Source organism: Crinia signifera, chromosome 8, assembly GCF_055691185.1.
Source record: "Crinia signifera chromosome 8, ASM5569118v1, whole genome shotgun sequence".
Lineage (NCBI taxonomy): Eukaryota > Metazoa > Chordata > Amphibia > Anura > Myobatrachidae > Crinia > Crinia signifera.
In genome coordinates, this window is record NC_139224.1 from 97,233,027 (window position 1) to 97,256,246 (window position 23,220).

The window sequence follows — 23,220 nt, forward strand, 5'->3', positions numbered from 1 at the left end:
TGCATGCTGGGTGATTCCCGGCACTGCCGATATTGTACACTATATCGGAGGTGCCCCGGGAGTAACAATATAATGCATACACACTGAGCAATATCGGTAACAATAGCGGTCAGTGACGTACATTCAGTCATTGACTAGATAGTAAAGATTGAGCTGCATGTCCAGACAACAGGTGGGTTGGTAAATGATGCAAGGGAACATGCATTGTTAATGACACTGAGCATACACACTGCACGATTAGTACCATATATCATTAACGATATCGATATCGTCCATATCGCTCACAAAATATTGCGTAGAGTGTAACCAGATTAAGTTAAGATAAGGGCAGAGTTCCTATTTGGAAGTAACGTTGGGTTCGGATTAATTAAGGTGAGGGCAAAGTAACTCACCTCTCCTGCATTTTTCTTCTTCTATAAGAGAATGGCTCCCTCGGGGCTGGCCTGGCAATATGACTTGGCCTCATATTTTTTGTAAAAGAGCTTGGATGAGTTTCTTTGGCTTCTCTGACTCAGCCGCCTAGTTCAGTTCTTCCAACCGTGGCTCACCTGTAGATTTTGACAGTTATTTGTGATAGCGGATCTGATGGGAGGGAGAGAAGCTGCTTGTAGCAGTTCTCCCTATGCAGCGGCGGAACTTTCAAATGGTGGCACAGGTGCAAAATATATGCTCTGGGTCCCCAACTCCACCCTACGGTGAGAAGTAGTGGGTGACAGCGGGATAGGCAGGTGGCATATGGATGAGGATGACAGAGATAGTGGGTGACAGGGAAATAGTGGGTAATGGAGATAGTAGGTGAAAGGGAGGGAGAGGGTAACAGAGAGTTTAGTGGGTGACATGAAGACAGTGGGTGACAGGGTGATAGTGGGTGACAGAGGTAGTGAGTGACAGGGAGGGAGAGGGTGACAGAGATAGTGGATGACAGCGGGATAGGCGGGTTACACAGAGCTAGTGTATGACACAGAGATAGTGGGTGACATGGCAATTGTGGGTGATGGAGATAGGGGGTGACAAAGTGATTGTGGGTGACATGGAATAGTGGGTACACTGACATGGTGGGAAACAGGGAGACATTAGGTGAGTGGGGGGCATTGGTTGAAAGCTGTGAGAAGGCTGTGATAATCGTAAGTTGACTTACATCTAAGGCAGAGTGAGATGGACTGGATCTCTGCAGGTAGGGGCAGGGCCGCAGGGATAAACTGTTCTGTATCTGCCTTGCACAAACATCATCCCCAACGGCATTGCCTCCCCACCAGAATCACCCAGCAAGTCCATGGCAGTTTCTCAGGAAGTAGAAGGGAGGAACCAGGGGATTAAAGGGTAGCCCCGCCTGCACCTCCTCCTGGCCATCCGGAACCCGACATCACCACTGTGTGTACTAGTCACTGCCCCCGCACTGGCACCCCCAATATGCAATACACACCCTGCAAAGCCTGAAGTGATGGGTCACTTCGCATAGTCAAAGAAGAACAAATACCTGCCCCATCTGACCGTGCATATGCACTCAGCTGTGGTTTTGTAACCAACGGGAAAATCAACTCTGTCAGAAGGGAGGAATGGGGGCCGAGTTCAGCAGGGGGCAGTGGGACTATGTAAAAACCGGACCCGGACTAGACTCCGGACCGCCGGACAGGACATCAAAATCTGCAGTCCGGAGCTTGTAGGGTCCTGTCCGGGGGGTGTCCTGTCCGGGGGGTGTCTTGTCCGGGGGGGGGGGGGGTCCCTGTGGTAGCTATCATCAGGGACATGGGGGAGGGGAGATTACAGCCTCCCCCGTGTGGTCCGGACCGTCCGTTTTTTGCTACATGCCCGGACCATACAGGAAGGCTTTATTCTCCCCCTCCTCCTCTACCTGGTGACAGGTGTGACAAGCAGCTCCCCCGGACAGGACACCCCCTGGCATGGAGGCTACAAGCTCCAAAATGCAGAGTTTGATGTCCGGTCCGGCGGTCCGGGGGTTTTGTCCTGGTCCGGTTTTCACCCATACCCGGGGGCAGTTGTAGTAGCTTCTTCCTGCAGTCATACGTTAAGCAGACACCCTAGGAATGTACAGATGCCCTAGGCAAATGCCTATTTTGCCTATGCCTAGGGCCGGCTCTGGTGGAGACATTGGGATAGGTGATCAGTGAGATGATGGGGTCACTGGACTGGATTGGAAAGAGGGAAAGACAGTGAGATATAGTAAGGGAGAGAAGGGGGATACTAGGCTGGAGAAGGGGGATAATGAGCTAAATAGGAGAGGGGGAAGCTTTTTCTAGGTGCAGTGGGCTGGTTGGAGAGGGAAGAGGGTATAAACTGGGCTGGCAGGAGGGGAGACATTGGGATGGGGGGAGTCAGTAATGTTAGGGGTAACTGGGCTGGAGAATGGGCAGACAGTGTGAAAGGAGGCACTGACCTGGAGTTGTTGGTGCTGGTGTTTCTTCCAGACATGCCTGGTCCCGCAGACTTGTTCCTCCAGCATGCTATTACATAGCACCCGGCTCTGGGATAGGTCCTCTGCAGTGTGATGCAGTGTTGCACGGTATGGGGGGGCGGGCGAGAGATAGGTTCTATCAGTATGTCCTACTCAGCCCCAGCGTCTGTCAGCCACCATTAATGAGAGGCTGTGAAATCAGGGGGTGGAGCCTCTCTCCAGCGCTAGAGAGCCTATAAAGAATGCGCATGATGACTGATGTGGCTAGGATCGGCTCCTGAATACCGCTGGCCGGGGCACGAACAGCAGTCAGAAACTGTGCAGTGGCACAGTGCAGCGCTGATAGACAGTGACAAGAAGCAGTGGCGGATTCAGGGGGGGGGCACCCTGGCACGTGCCCCCCCTGTCATTTATTTTGTACCTGAGGACCTGGGCTTTCCAACGAGCCCAGCCCTGTGTCTCTATCCCCCCGGGAACCGGAGATATCGCCTGGCAAACCTGTAACGTTTTTTTCCCCATAGGATAATATGGGACCCGTTAATTCCAACCCCCACCCGATTCCGACGGCTGCCAGTTACCGCCCTGGCATCACAGAAGCTTGTGGTTGATTTCATTCAATTCCAAATCGCTGGGCCTTCAATATGATACCAGGCTGGTCCAAATCGGTCACTCGGTTCCAGAGATATTGCGTGTAAACCGATTTTTTTATTTTTGAAATGTAATTTCATGGCTGTTCATGTTCTTTGAGGACAGATTACTCTGGAACCAAATGTTCCAGTTTCACTGGACCAAAATCATTCAAAGCCCACTCAAAAGTTCTTCAATATAATACTTGTCTCATGTAAATGGGTCAGTTGGTTCCGAAGATATAGCCGGTTAAATGAGATAACTAGTTAAAGGGGGGAGGAGTGGTTTTCTCTCCCCCTCACACCAGAAAATGCAGGGACTAGGCTGGTGTAAAAGGGGCCAACCTGGGAATGCATTTTCTGGTGTGAAAGGGGTATTATTTCAAAAAGCCGGGACCTGCAGTGCTCTGAATACAGCCAGGCTCTGCCACTGTCAGTGGCTATCACTTCTGCCTGGCGGCGGCTGTCCCCCATTTACCACGAGCATGTATTCCCCCTTGGCAATAAGCATGTAATCCCACATGGCAACGAGCATGGAACCTCTGGCAATGAGCATGGAACCCTTGGCAATGAGAATGCAGAGAAGCAGCACTTATGTAGCATAATTTTTAATAGGCATTATGGTGTTTGGCATAACACATAATGGACATAATGGCGTGTAATTTAACGTGTAATGGACATTATGGTGTAAATGTTTAATGCGAGCCTTTGGTGGACAATGTCCCTGTTTATGAAGTGTATTGTGAATTTTGGCTTAATCTGTGTGGCATTATGTGAATTCTGGCTCAATCCATGTGGCATTATGTGAATTTTGTCTCAATCCGTGTGGCATTATGTGAATTTTGGCTCAATGCATGTGGCATTATGGGAATTTTGGCTCAATCCGTGTGGGATTATGTGAATTGTTTCCCAATCTATGTGGCATTATGTGAATTTTGGCTAAATCCGTGTGGCATTATGTGAATTTTGGCTCAATCCATGTGGCATTATGTGAATTTTGGCTCAATCCGTATGGCATTTTATGCATTTGGCTCAATCCGTGTGGCATTATGTGAATTTTGACACAATCCATTTGGCATTATGTGAATTTTGGCTTAATCCGTGTGTGTCATTATGTAAATTTTGGCTCAATCCATGTGGCATTATGTGAATTTTGACACAATCCATGTGGCATTATTTGTATTTTGTCTCAATCCATGTGGCATTATGTCAATTTTGGCTTATTCCATTTGGCATCATGTGTAAGGGGCAAGTATAATGGGGTCTAGTATTTTGTTGCATAATGTGTAGAAGTTGTATATGGTGTTGACACGCCCCCTGTTGAGTGGCCACACACCCTTTTCCGGAGCGCGCCTTCGGCGCGCGCACAACTACATCCTTCACTTTTGTCGCCATGGTGGGCCTGCGTACTTTAAATGCCAGGGCCTATTTTTAATTCCATTTCCACCCTCTCCTGCCACTCTCTTAGCATGTACACTTGCACCACTAACACCGCCCCTCCCCCACCCAAACCCTTTTTTATCATGGTGCCCCCCCTGTCATTTTATCCTGGATCCGCCCCTGACAAGAAGGTATGTAAATAAGGAGAGGAGGAGGTGGGCCACACTCGGTACTATCTATATACAGCGGGAGGAGGAAAGTCCTCAGGCCGCTCGGCCTATGCAGCGAGTGCGAGGAGGCGGAGCCACATGGGGGGGGAGAGGAGGCCGAACTTGGCTGGGACATGGCCTGCAACCAGCCGCTGAGGCCGCGGCTCAGCTATACAATATATAATGAGGCACGCGGCTGAATTGTGTGGGCAGCGCAGGCGCGCTGCTCACCTGCCCCGCATCTATCGGCCTCACTGTGGTCGGCCTCCCAGGGCCAATCCGCCCCTGATCGGAAGCCATATTGCACCGTGTGTACACACCATTAGTTTATTTGTATAAATATAAATGTGTATTTTTTATTGATTATTCCTTTTCTTTCTTTATTTTAAATGATCTTGTTTATAAATCAGTAGCAGTGTCATAACATTAATAATTATACCTTAAAACCTAAAGGCTTATTTACCATTTAGGGGGTATTCAATCCTAGACGATACACCCCCCGTTAAACCATGAGCGAAGATCTGCTCTTTGAAAATGGCTTGATTCATGAAAAAATAAATGTGTCTTAAAATTTCCAGAATCTGCATTGTGCATCTTAAAAAGAAAGAGACAATGAAGATATGCAGGAAAGCTTTAGTAGAAATGGGATTGGCAGCCCACTTACAGTACATACAAACATCCATACAATGGACCACAGAAGATCTTTACACAACAAAGGACAATTTGCCTTCCCCTTTCAACATGATCCATTAGTAACTTTCCAAATTTGCTGCAATTGTTGATATTTATTCTGATCATTGTACAAACCTTTCATTACACATAATACCCGTAAGTCATTTTGCTGTAGACAACATTAAGGAAAGGTAAAGGACTAATAACATTTTTGCCTTCCATTATTAACTTTAGCCTTATAGCTGACAGCATGCTTGCCAAGCTACTCTGTTTCATATCATGTCATGGAATTCTTTTCAAAATCTATTCATCCTACACTACCCCTACAACTATACCTCTGTGCACATTTCTGCTTCCATTATTCACTCCCCTCTTCTTAACACTCATGTGGTTTTTACTTACTTCTCTACATGCCCTTTATCATCCACAACTTGCCTCTACACCAAATATTCACAAACCTCCACTAACATTTATTTAGCTCTTCTGCTTTTATCAGCTGGTGATATATCCACAAATCCAGGCCCTAATCACCTGCCCCACTCACATTCAGCTGAGTCAAAACAATATAGAAATATAGCTAAATTCATAAATGTCACATGTATCCCATCACCATCCAAGTCACTAAAATGTGCATGCACGCTTTGTTTGCAATAAACTAACATCAGTGCACGACCTCTTCATCTCTGGCAACTTCAATCTGCTGGCTATTACAGACACTTGGCTCACACAATCAGACACCACTTCCCCTGCAGCCAGGGCCGCCGACAGGGGGGGTCTGGGGGTACTTGAGTCCCGGGCCCCGCTGCTCTTACCAAGGGTAGGGCCCGGGCAACTCTCCCCAGCAGCACGGTCACAGGCTCAGCCACTCCCCCCCCCCCCCGCGCGTTTGCCTGCCCCTCACTGTCCGGCAGCCGGCTTGACTGAGCCCGCCTGCAGCCCTGGCCCGTCCGGCTCCGAGTTGATTACAAGCGTGGTGGCCGCGGCTGCACATTGTGACTGTGCACTCACTGCGCAGTCACATGCATCATACAGTGTCAGTGTCACTGACAAGACAGCCCGGTCCCAACTGCGGCGTGATTTAATGACGTCACGCAGCGCGTGACTGACTTCCGAAGAGCAGCGCAGCAGCACAGTCACGAGACTGCTGCGTGATATGGAGAGAGGAGCTTCTAGACCTGGTCCCCAGCCTGAAGGTACCAAAAGCTAATTAAAAGTGTGGGGGGGGGGGTTGCGGGAGCGGGGGGCAGACTGAAGGTCAGTCCCGGGCCCCAAAATTACTAGTGGCGGCCCTGCCCGCAGCACTGTCATATGGTGGTTTTTCGCTTCACACACACACCTCCAGGCCTGGTAACAGTAAAGGAGATGGGGTAGGTATATTACTGTCCCGGTTGTGCACATACACAGTCCTACCCCTGGTTCCTTCACTCACATTCACATCATTTGAAGTTCACTCTATTTGGGGTTTCACCCATTTCTCTCTGCGTGTTGCATCTATCGACCACCTGGGCTTCCCAAACAACAATTTCTGGAAGATTTTTCTGCCAGGCTCCCACACTTCTTATCTTCTGACATCTCCACCATCATCATGGGTGATTTCAATATCGCTTTTGACAGCCTACTTTCTCATCATGCCTCTAAACTCCTCTCTCTAACCTCCTCTCTCGGCCTCTCCCAATGGTCTGACTCCTCTACTCACAAGGAGGGACACTGCCGTAATCATGTATTCACTAGGCTATGCTCTGTTTCTGAATTCACTAACGCCCCATTCCCTCTCTCGAATCACAACCTTTTTACCTTCTCAACCTCCTCCATTTCTCCACACTCTATAATACCTCAATCATGCAAGCCTCCTCTAACCCGCAGAAATACTAATGCTATTGATTTCTACCTCTATGCAACAACGGCTCTCACCTTTTCTACACTTGCCTGTCCTGAGACAGCTGTAACCCACCTGAACCAGACTCTACAAACTGCCCTTGACAAAGCTTCTCCAGCTACTCCTCACAATCCACGTAGGCTTAGATGCCAACTGTGGCACTCTAAATTAACAAGACACCTGCAAAAATGATCACGTAATTTTGAACATTAGTGGCATAAATCTCAACCTACTACTCCTATCGTAATGCTCTGGACACTGCTAAACAAGCTTATTTTCAATCTCTCATTTCTTCAAGTGAGGATGAAGTATCCACACTGTTCTCATCCTCTTACTCCACTAACTCTCCTCTTGATCCTATACGCTTACAAGTCAGTAAAGCTCTGACTCCTGTGCTTATTAGAGGCTTAACTAAAATCTGTAAACTCTCTCTCTCTCTACTGGTATCTTTACTTCTCTGTCCAAGCATGCACTTATTACTCCCATTCTAAAAAACATAATTCTGATCCAAACTGTCTCTCTAACTAACGTCCTATCTACTAACTACTTGAGAGACTTGCCTACACTCGCCTCACACACTTTCTTAGCTCCTACAACTTATTGGACCCACTTCAGTCAGGCTTTCGCTCTCAACACTCCACAGAGACAGCACTGATTAAAGTAGTCAATGATCTTGCCACTGCTAAATCTAAAGGCCATTTCTCACTTCTTATTCTTCTAGATCTCTCAGCTGCCTTTGACACTGTCGACCACTCTCTTCTCATACAAACACTACAATACCTAGGTCTTCAGAACACAGCCCTTTCTTGGTTCTCTTCCTACTTATCTAATCGCTCTTTCAGTGTTCGCTTCTCTGATTCTACCTCCTCCTCACTACCTCTGTCCGTTGGAGTACCACAAGGCTCAGTCTTAGGTCCTCTGCTTTTCTCAATCTATACCTCCTCACTTGGGAAACTAATCAACTCTTTTGGATTTCAGTATCATCTGTACGCTGATGATACTCAAATCTATCTATCCTCCCTGGAATTGTCACCAGTATTGCTCCATGTCTCTGAATGTCTCTCTGCCATCTCATCTTGGATGCCACCTCAAACTCGACATTTCCAAAACAGAATTAATTATATTCCCACCAGCCAAGAGTAGTTACCAACCTGAAATCTCTATCACTGTTGAGAACACAACAATTAATCCTACTCCACAAGCTCGCTGCCTAGGGGTCCTCCTCAACTCTGAACTGTCCTTCATTCCTTACATGCATCTAAAAAACATATCCAAAATTCGTCCATACCTTACATAAGATACTGCAAAAATGTTAATCCATGCACTCATTATATCATGCATTGACTATTGCAATAGCCTACTTACCGGTCTTCCTAAGAAAAGACTCTCACAACTACAATCCATTTTGAATGCAGCTGTAAGGCTGATCTTCCTGGCTAGATGTTCATCGTATGCTGATCCACTCCTTCAGTCCCTCCATTGGTTGACTGTATATTACTGCATTCAATATAAAATACTTTTACTTACATACAAAGCCATTACTCTGACTACACTGACTTATATCTCTTTGTTTATCTCAAAATATATCCCCGCCCGACCTCTCTGCTCTGCACAAGATCTGCGTCTCTCCCACACTCATTACTTGCTCCCACTTACACTTGCAGGATTTTTGTCGGGCAGCACCCACCTTATGGAATGCCCTTCCACACACATTAAGACTCTCCTCTAGCCTCCAAACTATCAAGCATTCCCTGAAAACTCACCTCTTCAGGCAAGCTTATCATATTCAGGAACCCCCACACAACCTCCAGTAGCATTCATATCTAATTGCATCCCATCAGGACTGTCCTTATGCATCCCTCCTATATCCCTATAGACTATAAGCTTGCGAGCAGGGCCCTCCTACCTCTATGTTGGTTTGTTTCTACCAAGATTGTTTAATCACTGTTGTTTCCAATTGTAAAGCGCAACAGAATATGCTTCGCTATAAAAGAATTTGTAAATAAATAAACATACCGACAAAACAAGCATCATGGATTGTGTATATGGTGTAACAATGGAAGATTATGTAATCTAGCAAAAAGCTCTTATTTGCAGTTCAGCTATATCAGGGGTGGCCAAAATGGTCCTCGAAATCTACCAACGGTCCACGTTTCCAGGTTACCTAGCTGGTGCACAGCTGTAGTCATTACTAACTGTCACATTTTAAAACATGCTACATTCATTCCTACTATAGATCCCCAGGTTGCCTGGAAAACATGGACAGAGATGTGGACCAGTCGCACAGGATTCAAAGTACAAAATAATGAAATTTTTAGGACCCGGCCCCCTATTTGTACCAATCAGAGTCCAATACTCTACATAAGGTTTAGGGGTGTGCTCCCGCAGACACAGAAAATATACAATTTTATTATGGAAAGAAAAGGTGTGTCTTATTGCAGTGCACCACAAGAAAAACAAGGTACTTATGTAATATCTGGGCTCCCGTTTTTCTTATGAGACCGCATCCCCTTGGGGGGCTCGCTGCGCTCGCCACGCTTCGGGCACAGTGGCTCGCTACGCTCGCCACACTATATAAAATCAACTCCATGCGTAGTTGGATAGTAGGGGTATGAAAAAATGGGGTGCATTTAACATGGGAGCCCAGATAATACATAAGTACCAAAAATAATTGTACGATAAAATATAACTTTAATTTATTCATTATTTAAGACTGCGAAATATTTTAAAACAGCATACAAACATCAAAAGACAGCGAGACAAAGTGCATGTTAAAACAGCACATGCAGGCATATCAAGTATGTGATATATGTCTCTTATGTTCTATGTCATTCAGCATCTCCTGTAGGTTTTAGACAAGTCTCTATTGCCAAGTGTGACCTTGTTTAAATTAATTGTCCCTGCTGGGATCTAAAATAGGGGTCACTCTGCAAGAAAGGGACTTTATATGCCCAATCGGTACAATAACGTCAGTAATAGGCAATATGTGGCTCCAACAGTTGGGATACAATTGCACCCTGCCGTATTGGTAGACAGTGTTATACTAAAGGTGATACAATGTTGCAGACTCATCAGGATAAACACTGTGTTGCTAATTGTCACAGATTAATCTGTTGGATATTTGTCGGAGACAGATTGCATATATTCTTGTTTATCCTAAAAATCTGACCCAAATATTGTAGCTGCCAATTATTAACTATTTCATAGAAGAATATTAGCTCTGTGTGGTGTGGCCGCAACCACTATATATCCGCTTTTGCAGCAATATTGGATGTCAGGGATCGTATCAGTGGTGTACCGTGTACCGATAAGTGCTAATAGCTTCAGCATAAACGGACACCACTGTTAGCAGAGACCTGCAGTATAAAATTGAGTTAATACATTACAGCCCTTACAAGAGCTAAATACATTGGAGCGCCGTTTTTATCTGAATGGACACACACACACAAGTAACCCGCACGGCTGGTACTGCCAGCGCGCGCGTTTCGCTTCCCGCTTCCTTAACATGCACTTTGTCTCACTGTCTTTTGATGTTTGTATGTTGTTTTAAAATATTTCGCAGTCTTAAATAATGAAGAAATAAAAGTTATATTTTATTGTACAATTATTTTTCTTGTAGTGCACTGCAATAAGACACACCTATTCTTTCCATAATAAAATTGCCTGGAAAACATGCACCGTTGGTAGATCTTGAGGACAGGTTTGGCCACCCCTGAGCTATATGCTTCAAACATCATCAGTATTTGTAGTGCAGCAGGCAAGGGGGTTATAGATTTTATGTGTGCGCCATTTTGCTTTTACAAAACATGTCTATGAAACTGGATCCTATCTAAAACAAAGTTAAAATGAAAAGACTATAGCAATGGCATATCTGGAAGGGCAGCAACACTTTTGAATGGTGGGCGTACATCAATTACTCTCTGTACCATGCCACTAGACCTAAATATAAGGTAACATTCATATTTGCTGAACCAGCAAGGGGATTTAAAATGACAAATTATAACAATATGCACAATGATATCTCACCATGGCGTATAGGCCCTCCATAATTTGTTGAAAGACACCATGGACCAAATGTTTTAAGCCTTATCAAGTGATAAATAGTGATAAAGGACAAGCCAATCAGCACCTAACTGCCATGTTACAGGCTGTGTTTGAGAAATGGCAGGAGCTGATTGGCTGGTCCTTTATCACTCTCCACTTTATCATTGGCCCCATGTATGGAATAGTGGTTGTTTTGGCTGATGTTTTCAGACAAATATTTCCAGTGATTCCAAAAGGAACAAATACAGATGAAATGACAACATGAATATCATCGTTATAGTGTAGAGTTCAGTAATAAAAACAGCAGATGAGAACACATGTACATACTGTAATGACCTTAAGGTCAGATATTTTCTAAATCAGTCCATGTAAGCTGATAATGTTAGGGATGAACAAAGTAGAAATATAACATTCCTATGAGGAACTACAGTGTAAGGGCTACTCACATATAATCAATTACTTTTAGCACCTAGATGAGCTATGAGGACATGCATTATTAACAGCAAAGTAAAACCATAAATGTAATTAATAAAAAAGATACTTCAAGCTTTGTAAATGGTTGCCTTTTTTTTTTTTTTTTTTTAAGTCCCAGATTGTCCGGTATCCTGCACCTCTATCCCAGACCACTACATATGTCCCTATGTTGTAAACAGTGGCAGAACTTGTGGATAGTGAGCCAAGGGGCCAACATATAATTTGGGCCCCCCTCCTCCACCCCTACCCAAATTTACAGTATGCAACACTTCAGTGGGTGACAGGGAGAGGCAGAGGGTGACAGGAAGAGGGAGGGAAAAGCAGAGTGTGACAGGGAAAAATAGTGGGTGACAGGAAGAGAGTAACAGTGGCAGTAGTGGGCCCTTTAGCCCTCAGGGGCCCCGGTGCACTGCACCTGCTGCACCAATGGTATTTCTGCCACTGATTGGAAATAAATATGCCAGGTATAAGAGCTGGTGTTTAATATAACCTTGTGCAGTGATGGAGAAGGTCTGGTACTTGTGTATTTTGGCGGCGCCCCCGATTCATACCCCCACTATCCACGTCGGCGTGGACTTTACTGGCTCCTGATTGGCCGCTATGCGGCTCCCCTATTTGTCGGGTTCCCTGATTTTTAATTACCGGCCCCGGCTCTTTCAGCCTGGTGCTGGTTACAGCTGTGGGGGGGACCCCACGCAGATTTTTTTTTTCTATTTATTTTTTCTTCAATTTTTTTACACTGAAGCCTGCACGGATCTGACTGATCTGTGCAGGCTAAAGCCAAATACGACAGGGAAAGCAAGGTGTATTTTCCTGTCGTATTAGTAAATCAGGAACCACCATTCTTTTGAATGGTGATTTCTGTCGTATTCTATCGATGGTGTAGATATTCGTATTTGTAAATACAAATACGAATGTTCCATCTTTAGGAATACGAATTGTTGTATTTTCGGGATTGTAAATCCCAAAAATACAAATGTGTAAAAAATAGATATATTTCTGCCTACAAATACACCTATTTTTTACGAATCCATTTTGGTAAATTTCTCCCAATGAAAATATGTGGGAAAACTTTTTAATAGAAATAGGATTGTCAGCCAATATACATATAATAAATATATACAAACAAAAAACAGAACAAGTATGATGGATTGAGCATATGGTATGGTGTAACACTTTGCAAGATTAGGTCATATAACAAGAAGCTCTAATTTGCGGAGATCAGCTACAAGCCTCTAACATCACCAGTAATAGTAATGCAGCAGGTAAGGGAGTAATAGATTTTATGAATGCATCATTTTGCTTTTTCTACATATTTTAATGAAACTTAATCCTGTCTAAAACAAAGTTAAAATTAAAAAAGACTATAGCAATAGCATGTCTGGACCGGTTGTCGTAACTCAATTAAGCTCTCAGGGGCCGATTCTGGTTCACTACGTAGTGAACCAAATTCAGCCTCTGCCCCAATAACCGGGGTTTACACATGCGTATTTCTTCACATGCACAAACCCGACTGTGAATGGCCTTGGTGATTTACACTGTCACCGGGCCGTTCACAGCAGGGAGGGAGGGGAGGTGGAAAGCTGGAAACCTTGTATGATAGGCTGCACATATAATATAATTGTGAATCTTTATAAGCGCATTTGTGGAATATTGTTTTTTATATACTGTGTGTGTGTATATGTGTATATATATATATATATATATATATGTAACGAGAGAGAGCGCTCTATAGTGCGTGAATCAGTTTTTATAAAGGTTTATTAAGATACACGGAACACAGTACTGCAGGCAGAAATCACGTACCCAACAGGGCAGTACTACTACACACTGCAGATGAATCGCATATTGTGTGCTACATGCACAACAAGCCAGCGGAGCGGTTACACTCAGCGATCGGGCTCAGCAGCGGTGATGTGTTCCCCATGGGTTTCTTTGTTCAGAGATGATGATGATTATTGTTGTTATTATTATTATTATTATTTTTATTATTATTATTTTATTTTGCAGAGCCTGTCCCAAGTACAAGTAAGAACATTATCTGGCCCTGAGGAACCAATGAATGAAGACCTTTGCCCTGTGGCTGTACCTTCTGATGCACATGGGCAGTTGGAGTCAGCAGTACCACAGAGTAGCCTATCTCTAATTTTACTTAATGATGATATATATACCGAATTTTCTTTGAACGATGACAAATCATCTGACATTTAGTTAAAGATTAAGATTCATAAGAGCCTTTTATTGAAACAAAGCCACAAAGAACTGTAGAATGATGGAGGAAATGTGTACTGAAATGAACTTGTCAACCCATTTTTGCTAAACAGTAAGAACACAGCAAAATAATTACATTATATGGAATTATCTCATTAAGCAACACTCCTTTGATGTATTTGGCGTTCAGACTTACAAGAGGAACACAAGAAGTACCGTTTTATTATAATTAGGATATTAGCAACAATGTTGCACATGAGACTTACTTCAGTATAATAAACAAAAAAGTACTTTATTAATGAATTGTATTCCCTAGCATAATTTTTTTTTACTTGTTTGCAAAAACAATTTTGTCTTATGCTATAATTTATGTATTGTATGAGGCTTACCGGTTCAGGTGCTGTGGAGGGTCCCACCAGCGGAGGTGCTGGTGGTCTTGCATGGCTGGGCGGCCTCTCGGCAGGCAGGCTTGCCCTTAATTGCTTTCTGAGTTCCCCAGCCACTGAGAACTGCCCCTAAGGGTATTAAACAGGAAGGCCCACTGCAGGAATTCGCCAGTGCAATGTCTCCACAGTCTAGGACTGTGGCCACCAGTTCTCTGAGCTCCACAGCAGTCTTGATCAGACATCAGTTCCCAGCTGTACTTCCTGCCTAGGTTGCGTTCCTGGCTGCCTGCATTCCGTGTCTCCGGTGGTTCACCGAGGGTGTCCGCACCACAGTAACCTCTGCTGGCAGTGCCTTCCCTTGAATCAGTGATATCTGCAAACCTAAGTGTGAGCATTATTCCTGCTGTTACAGTCATTCCAAAATATATATATAATCTGTAGCAAGGTATTGTGCAACGAGAGGGTGTACCAATACGTATCTTACCTGTATATTACCTTTAGGTAAAAGAAGAGAAGCCTGTGTCCCGCCAGTGGAGGCAATCTAATGACTATTGCTGCTTCCTCCTGTACACAGGGGGCCTGAGTCCGGTTGGCTTGCAAAACAGCGGTAGTTCGCACACAGTGTTTTTGTGGGTATGCCCAGGAAATGCAAAGCGTTCACATGCGAATGCCCCCTGACCGGCTCCTGTACCTTTCCAGTATAGCGGACAATGAACCATCAAGCTTTTCCTTCACCTGGTCAACCTGGCTATTATATCATGGTTCTCCTCCTTCCATGGCCTTTGGGCTTTGATTGTATAATGCAGGGGTCCTCAAACAATTTTGCTCTGGGACCCCATCAGACAATACAAATAATTACAGGACCCCAGCAAGTTACTGCAGAAGGTCATCACATCACTTGTGTAGTCAGCAGACAGCACATACATGGCAAAATTGGGGAGCCACAAAATGATGTGAGGAGTCTAAAAGAACAGACAATTCAACAGATTTTTCAGACATTTTTGAATAAATGACTGAGATTAGAAAAGTCCTCAGCCTGATGATCAGCAACCTGGAGTCGTGACCCCATGCTGAGAAGGTCAGGACCAGTGGAGGCTCTTACCTCAACGGAGGAGAGGGGCTGCCGCGATGCCTACTCCCTCCAGTGCCAGTGCTGCAGGTCCCCAACGCTGACCCCTGCTTATCCCGATCACCATGAGCGGTAGCCTTTTCAGTACTGCAAATACACTGACCCCACCCTCTATGAGGCTGCTTCGGGGGCAGACCTGAAAAATCATATTGACGGTCCTAGGTTCGGTGCATGCACATTTCCGTGGGCAGTACTGCGCATGCGCAGAACCCATTTTTAGGGGGTGCACCGCAGCTGCACATAGAGAGGCATCCCGGAGGGAGGGAACACCTCCCAATGGGACTGTCTTGGGTGACTGGCAGGTCGGACTTTCAATAGGAAGTCACTGCCAGTCACAGTGAAGCCAGTGCATTCTCATAGACTGCATCTGGCTTCACACAGTGGCGGATTTTACCTGGAGGGGCTGCAGCCCTGCAGCCCATAGGTAAAACCTCCACTGGTCAGGACCCACTTTGGGTTCAGGACCCACACATTGAGAATCGCTTCTATAATGTGTTCTTTTAATATGTATTGTATTTCTCAATTCGCAATAACCTTTTTGTCACTTAGTATACTGTTAGTGGTGGGCCTCTGGAGGCTTTCGGTCATTCTACTATTGCTAACTAACACTGTTTTCCAAGCATCTCTATATAACACCATATACAGTACATGAATACTCATATTGTTGACTGTGCCATGTAAAACTTACTGTATACCCCTTCCCTGCCCTCTCTTTTTTAGCTCTGTAATATCCCCCCATCACATTATTCTCTTTGAAAAAAGCTTTAAATAAACATTCTTCTGTAAAAATGGTTACAAAAATCATATAAATGTACATTAATTTTGAAATTGGGAATTAAATTGGGATGGTAAGGCATGAAATAATGCCTGTCGGCACACATCGGCTCAAAATATTGTAAAAAAATGCATGTCGACCTTTTCACTTTCAACCTTTGGACCCTGTTGACCTTTTTCACTGTCGACCTTTGGACCCTGTCGACCTTTTCAATGTTGACCATTGGACCCTGACGATCTTTTAACCCTGTCAACCATATGACTGTCGACCTAGACATTGTAGATCTAATATACAATAACCACTCCAGGATGTAGCCAGTTAGGTAAGGCTAGATTAAATAACAATAATAATAATAATAATAATAATAATAATAATAAAAAATGTATTTACTGGGAAACATATATTTTTATAGGGTTCAAGGCACTAAACAGATAGAATGATTGTAATATAGTACAAGAACAATGAAGTACAGAAAAGCTGGTACTTGTGTAATATCTGGGCGCCCGATTTTTTGATCAGGTCGGAAAAATCACATCGCATCGCATCCCATGCAACCAAATCGCATGTGATGCGATTCGATGCGCACTATCCAAGTGGGCATGGAGTTGATTTTATATAGCATGGTGAGCGCAGCGAGCCACCGAGCCCGAAGCGTGGCGAGGGGATGCGGAATACATGTTAAGTAATCCGCGTCCCCACGCTTCGGGCTCGCCACGCTATATAAAATCAACTCCATGCCCACTTGGATAGTGGGGGTATGAACAGGGACCATTTAACATTGAATCCTATGGAAAATCACGTCGATCGCATCGCATCGCATGCGATTTGGTTGCATGCGATGCGATTTTCCCAAAAATCTGATTGTATGCCTTAAGTTAAGGCATACAATCAAACACATCGGGCGCCCATATATTACACAAGTACCGAAAAGCTTTTCATAAACGATACTTAAGGGAACTATGGAAATGCTCGGGTAAACAGGAAAGTCTTGAGTCTGTTTTTGAAGGATTCTAGAGTGGGGGCCTCTAGCACTGTGCGGTGAAGTGAGTTCCATAGATTCGGAGCCACATGGCTAACGGTTCGAACCCCAGATGAATTACAGGAGATTCTAGGTACTGCTAATAGTCCTTCATCTACACATCGTAGTAATCGGTTGGGACAATATGGAATCAGAAGTTGTTTCATGTACCTTGGGCCTTCGTCATGTAAGGCTTTAAAACTCAGATCATTTGGAAGATAATTTGTCATCTTATCTTATAGGCAGCCAGTGGAGGGTGTGGAGGGAGTTATGTGGCTAGAACAGGGCTGGTTGGTTAATTGTAATCCGTGCAATTATTTTATTTATACCCATTTCACACCAAACAATGCAGGGACCCACCCAGGATTACGACCCAGGGATCATGCTGGGGCATTCTTTTCACACCAGAAAAGTCCCTGCATTTTCTGGTGTGGGACTCAGGAGGCAGGCAGGAGGTGGGATGTCGGCGGTGGAGGTGGACAGTACTCACCCCGGGTCCTTTGTGCAGACCGGGGATCCACACGGCGGCAGGTGCAGATTACGCAGCTCTCCCCAGCCTGACCACCCACACCGAGGACCGGATGCCTGTCCTGTCATCTGCGCCCACCACCTGTATGGATCCCAGGAATGACCGCCCGCACCGAGGACCGGCAACCCGGGTGAGTACCCGTACCCAGTTCACACTGGCCAGGACCCCGGATTGAACCCAGGAACAACCCTGTTCCCTTGCAGGGTTGAAATTCCGGCAAATTTTCCCATGATTTAGGCCCGGGAACCTTTCACACCAGCGCTAGTCACGGGTTGTTCCCGAGCCCAACCCGGGAATTTAGGCTGGTGTGATATTGGTATTAGAGACCAAGGTAGAGCGCATTGCAGTAATCTACTAGACATTATACAAATGCATGTATGACTTTTGGCAGATCTTCAGAGGGAATTAAGTGCTTGATTCACAAATAAAACTTTTTTCTGACACAATTTCTGAGTTTCTATGCTGTTCATTATTTTTCTCTACATCTCACTCCGGTCTGTTAGAAAAAACTGTCCCGAGGTTACAAAGGTTACTGTTGCTGTTGTTGTCAATAATTAACAGATCTGCAAAACAAAAGTTGACATAAATTTGGAAGTTTGAAGAATGTTTCAGAGGAAATCATGAACATATACAATATCGTGCTGCTGGTTGTGGCACGCTCCTTGCTGTGCTCTGCAGAAGGTAAAATTGTTAGATAAACAAATGTGTTATACTAAGATTTTTAATTCATTAAGTAGTTATAATGCAAACATATAGAGGGAAATTTACTAAGATGCGAGTTCATTTACATATGTGATGTTGCTAATCAGAACTACTTCTCATTTATTTAGCACCTTCTTGAAGATAATAGATAGTCTTTCATTGGTTGCCTCTAGCAACATCCCATGTGAACCAATACTCCCATCTTAGTAAATTTCCCCGCATAGTATAAAATTGTAGATTTAACTTTATAGTAAGGTATTTACTTATTAATCATCAAACAGTCTAATACACTCTATGTTATTACTATCAAGAAAATGTCAGGGTCTAAGGGGTTAATGAATAATATTTCCTATATTAGCCCTTAATTCCTTACTGAGCTGTCTGCTGTTCATTTGATGAACTTTATGTTTTACAATTACAGTAGCTATTAGAGAACCATGTTGCTGATTATATTTAGTTAAAAATGAATGAAATGCAATTAAAAACACATATATTTAATGAACCATTATGGCTTATTAATGTTTTATTTAATATGATAAGAATGATTCACTCGGGATCAATATATAAATTACACAATTATACTAATAAAGGTTGAGTATCCCTTATCCAAATATCCGTTATCCAAATTATTCCGAAAAACCGTAGTTTCCAAAATGTACTTTTATTTATTTTTTGCTAAAATCCTACTGCTATAACTGGCACTCCTGGGGAAATAACATGTAACTGGCACTAAATATGCGCAAGGACATGATTGCTGGGCATTCAAATTCAGTGTCTGAGATTGTACACAAACTTTGTTTTATGTTTTAAAACCTTGTTTCATGCCCAACTAAAATATATTTGTGTATTTCAGGTGTTTGATGTGTTTATACAACATAAATGCAAGACACCTAAAGGTACCTCATTCAAATATAAAAATATTCCAAAATACAAAATAATCCGTTATCCAAAAGTCTTCTGGTCCCGAGTATTTTGGATAAGGATGGTTCAACCTGTAATAGTTAAAATCTAAGCTATTTTGGCCAATTTGGGATGCACACATATTAAAATATAGCTTTCATTGTTCTTAATAATAAAATCCATACCCCCTTTAAGATGTTTAACCCCTTCCCGACATATGACGTACATTTACGTCATATGTCGGTTGCGGGGGAATCAAGCCAGCTCACAGGTAATGGCTGTATATTACAGCCAGGCACCTGCTCTCACGGCCACGAGCGGCGAGTTCGCCGATCGTGGCCGTTTAACCCTTTAAGCACCGCGGGCAAAGCGCCCGCAGTGCTTAAATAGCTGATCGGAGGGGGGGCGCCCCCCTCCGGCGCCGATCGGGGCCCCCCGCGGCGAGATCGGAGGGTGCCGATCGGTTGCCATGGTAGCCAGGGGTCTAATGTAGACCCCTGTGCTGGCCGTGTCAGTATTCCTATTACATCCTGCCTGAGGCAGGATGTAATAGAAAGTGCTGAAAATCACTATGTTCAGCCATAGAGCTCTATGGCTGAACCTAGTACAGGCGATCGCGCCCCCTAGTGGTCAAGTACACTAGGGGGCCTTGTAGTAAAAGTAAAAAAAAAAAAAAAATAAGTTTAAAAATAAAAAAAAAATAAAAAAATATTAAAAGTTCAAATCACCCCCCTTTCCCCATTTCACAAAAAAAAATAAAAAAAAAAAATAAACATATTTGGTATCGCCGCGTTCCTAAAAGTCCGATCTATTAAAATATAACATTAGTTATCCCGCACGGTTAAAGGCGTAAACGGAAAATAATTCCAAACGCCAAAACTACGTTTTTTGGTCGCATCGCGTACTCAAAGAAAAATAACTAAAAGAGATCAGAAAGTCGCCCATATCCCATAATGGTATTAATTTAAAAGTACACTTCAGCCCGCAAAAAATGAGCCCTCACCCAGGTCCGTAGGTGGAAAAATAAAAAAGTTATAAGCCGCAGAACATGGCGACGCGACGCAAATTAGAAAAACCGTAAAAGTTGCTATTTTTTTTTTTAGTGGTAAAACATAACGAAAACTATAAAAGTTTGGTATCACCAGAATCGTAACGACCCATAGAATAAAGATAACCCATCATTTTAAACGAACTATGAACTCCAAAAAAACCGTAACCAGCGCAAAATTGTGGAATGGCGTTTTTTTTTTTTTTACCCCACATTGAATTATTTCCTGATTCCCCAGAATATTATACGGTATAGTAAATGTTACCATTACAAAGTACAACTTGTCCCGCAAAAAAAAAGCCCTCATGTGTCTATATAGCCGGAAAATTAAAAAAGTTACGCTTATTTGAACGCAAGGAGGAAAAAAAAAAAATTAACAAAAAAGGCAATGTCGGGAAGGGGTTAATAAGTGAAATAAGTAAAAAAAAAAGTATTAATGGTATTAATAAAGTTGTAATACAGTGTACAAAGATATGAATACTGATTATTATGACACTGAATGCACAGTACCTTGCATGCCTCCCCTAGCAGGAGAAAACATTCAATGGTCGCCCCAGCAGGCATCGGCCCGTCTGTGTTCAAAGGTTAATGCCCATAAAGTGCTGGGCGTTCCCTTGCCTGGGGCCTGCCCCCAACCGCCCTCCTCCCTCCACTACCTGTACGAACGCCTCAGCGACTGTGAGAGTTGCCAAAGGCATTCGTACAACTGCCCTGCATATGCGCAGAGCAGCACAATCGGTCCCCTGAGTGAATATGCCGGGGATCAATTCAGCTAGAATTAGGCCCAGTATGTGTAATTGCAGATCTGTCTTCTACCAACGGTTTTGCTGATTCCGATGGGTCAGATGACAAAACCTTAATATCGTCCAGTGTGTATGCACAATGTCGCTGACAATACCCGCGCCTGGGAGTTGTCAGCGACATCCTCCATTGGCCCTGCATGCAGGCAAGTGTGTTTGGGTACTCTTTACCTAGAACGGCGCCCATCACGACCATCGAATGCACTAAAAAACGGGTGCGATGCGATGCCCGCGATGGCCGCGATTTCCCATAGGGATCAATGATAAAAGTGAGATTGGACGCGATTTTAGTGTTCAATGCCTCAATGCCCGCGATTTTTACATAGGAAACAATGTTAAATGGGCCACAGAGCCCAAATAGTCACCGTGAAGTCTGAAATGGCCCCCACAATTGTTAACGCCACCCCACGATCAACGTCAACCCGAAGCGTGGCGAGCGCAGCGAGCCCGCGAGGGGCGGCGGTACGCGTCCTCCGACCTTTTCATACCCCCACTATCCACGTCGGCGTGGAGTTGAGAATAGAATAGTGTGGCGAGCGCAGCGAGCCACCGAGCCCAAAGCGTGGCGAGCGCAGCGAGCCCCGCGAGGGGACGCGGATACCTTCACAGTTATACGCGTCCCCTCGCGGGCTTCCCAGGTGTCCATGGCGACGCGGACACCTGTGAAGCCCGCGAAGGGACGCGTTTACCTGTGAAGGTATCCCCGTCCCCTCGCGGGGCTCGCTGAGCTTGCCACGCTTCGGGCTCGGTGGCTCGCTGCGCTCGCAACACTATTCTATTCTCAACTCCACGCCGACTTGGATAGTGGGGGTATGAAAAGGTCGGAGGACGCGTACCGCCGCCCCTCGCGGGCTCGCTGCGCTCGCCACGCTTCGGGTTGACGTTGATCGTGGGGTGGCGTTAACAATTGTGGGGGCCATTTCACAGTTCAAGGGCACTATTAGGGCTCTGTGGCCCATTTAACATTGTTTCCTATGGCCAAATCGCGGGCATTGAGGCAATTAACAGTAAAATCGCGTCCAATCACAGTTTTAACATTGATCCCTATGGGAAAATCGCGGGCATCGCGGGCATCGCGGGCATCGCGTCACACCCGTTTTTTATGTGCCCGCGATGCCCGCGATTTTTTGCCCGCGATGCCAATCGCGGGCGCCGTTCTAGGTAAAGAGTACCTGTGTTTGCAATAGCCAATGCCGGCACTACTCCAGGTAAACAGTCACTGCCGATCTTGCTGGGTACACACTAGCTTTTGTTTAGGGTCACACACCCTCCCCTAAAACGCTTGGGCATGCCTGCATTTCCACTAAGTGTGTCTGTATTTATTAAGCCACACCTGCCTTTTTCTTAGCACTCTCATTAAATAGCCAGTTACCACCACCAAACACCGGCTTCCTGTCAATCACCTTGTGAATGGCTAGCGAAGGACATAAGTAGCAGGATTTCATTGCTGGCAGGCATCGCACATGCGCATTGTGGCCCAGACATATGCGCAGTGTATTGATAACTGAATTTGCAAAGCTGCAATCATGTCTGAATCAGGCCCTTTGTTTCAAATGCTGTTTGATCTCAGGCAATTGATAATATACTGTAGGCTTTATTTACAAAGTTAGGCCACAGAATCTAAGTACACATTAGGCAATATTGCAATGCGATTTTACGCACACACTGATCAGTTTACAAAATTTATCATCAGTGGCCACACCCAGTAGAATACTGTCATTGGTGTTATCCTCAGATTGAGCTGCATGTACAGATGACAAAGCACATTGCTAACAACTCACAGGAGCACACATTGTTAATGATATTGGGCTTGAATCGGATCCGATACGTAATCCCGGCGGTCGGGATCCCGGCGGTCGGAATCCCGACACTGGAATCCCGACCGCCGAAATCCCAACATGGGGGGGACGTGGATCACCCCCCTTGCGGGCTCGCTGCGCTCGCCTCGCAGCGGGCCCGGTGCCTCGCTACGCTCGGCACGCTATTTTATTCTCCCTCTATGGGTGTCGTGGACACCCACGGAGGGAG

The 23,220-nt window shown here is 44.7% G+C and overlaps 2 protein-coding genes across 4 annotated transcripts in view; both read left to right on the forward strand.

Moving 5' to 3' along the window:
• Positions 1-14,432, forward strand: part of LOC146026289 (uncharacterized) — a 98,013-nt gene extending 83,581 nt beyond the window's left edge. The window contains exon 9 of one of the 3 annotated variants that reach the window (XM_083156818.1): positions 13,705-14,432. In XM_083156818.1, coding sequence (XP_083012944.1) covers positions 13,705-13,905 — 201 coding nt within the window. In that variant the 3' untranslated portion in view covers positions 13,906-14,432. The remainder of the gene's footprint in view (positions 1-13,704) is intronic. The other 2 variants (XM_083156817.1, XM_083156816.1) reach the window with 2 other exon arrangements.
• Positions 14,433-18,295: 3,863 nt separating this feature from the next.
• Positions 18,296-23,220, forward strand: part of LOC146026290 (coagulation factor XIII B chain-like) — a 61,254-nt gene continuing 56,329 nt past the window's right edge. The window contains exon 1 of the mRNA XM_083156819.1: positions 18,296-18,423. Coding sequence (XP_083012945.1) covers positions 18,363-18,423 — 61 coding nt within the window. The 5' untranslated portion in view covers positions 18,296-18,362. The remainder of the gene's footprint in view (positions 18,424-23,220) is intronic.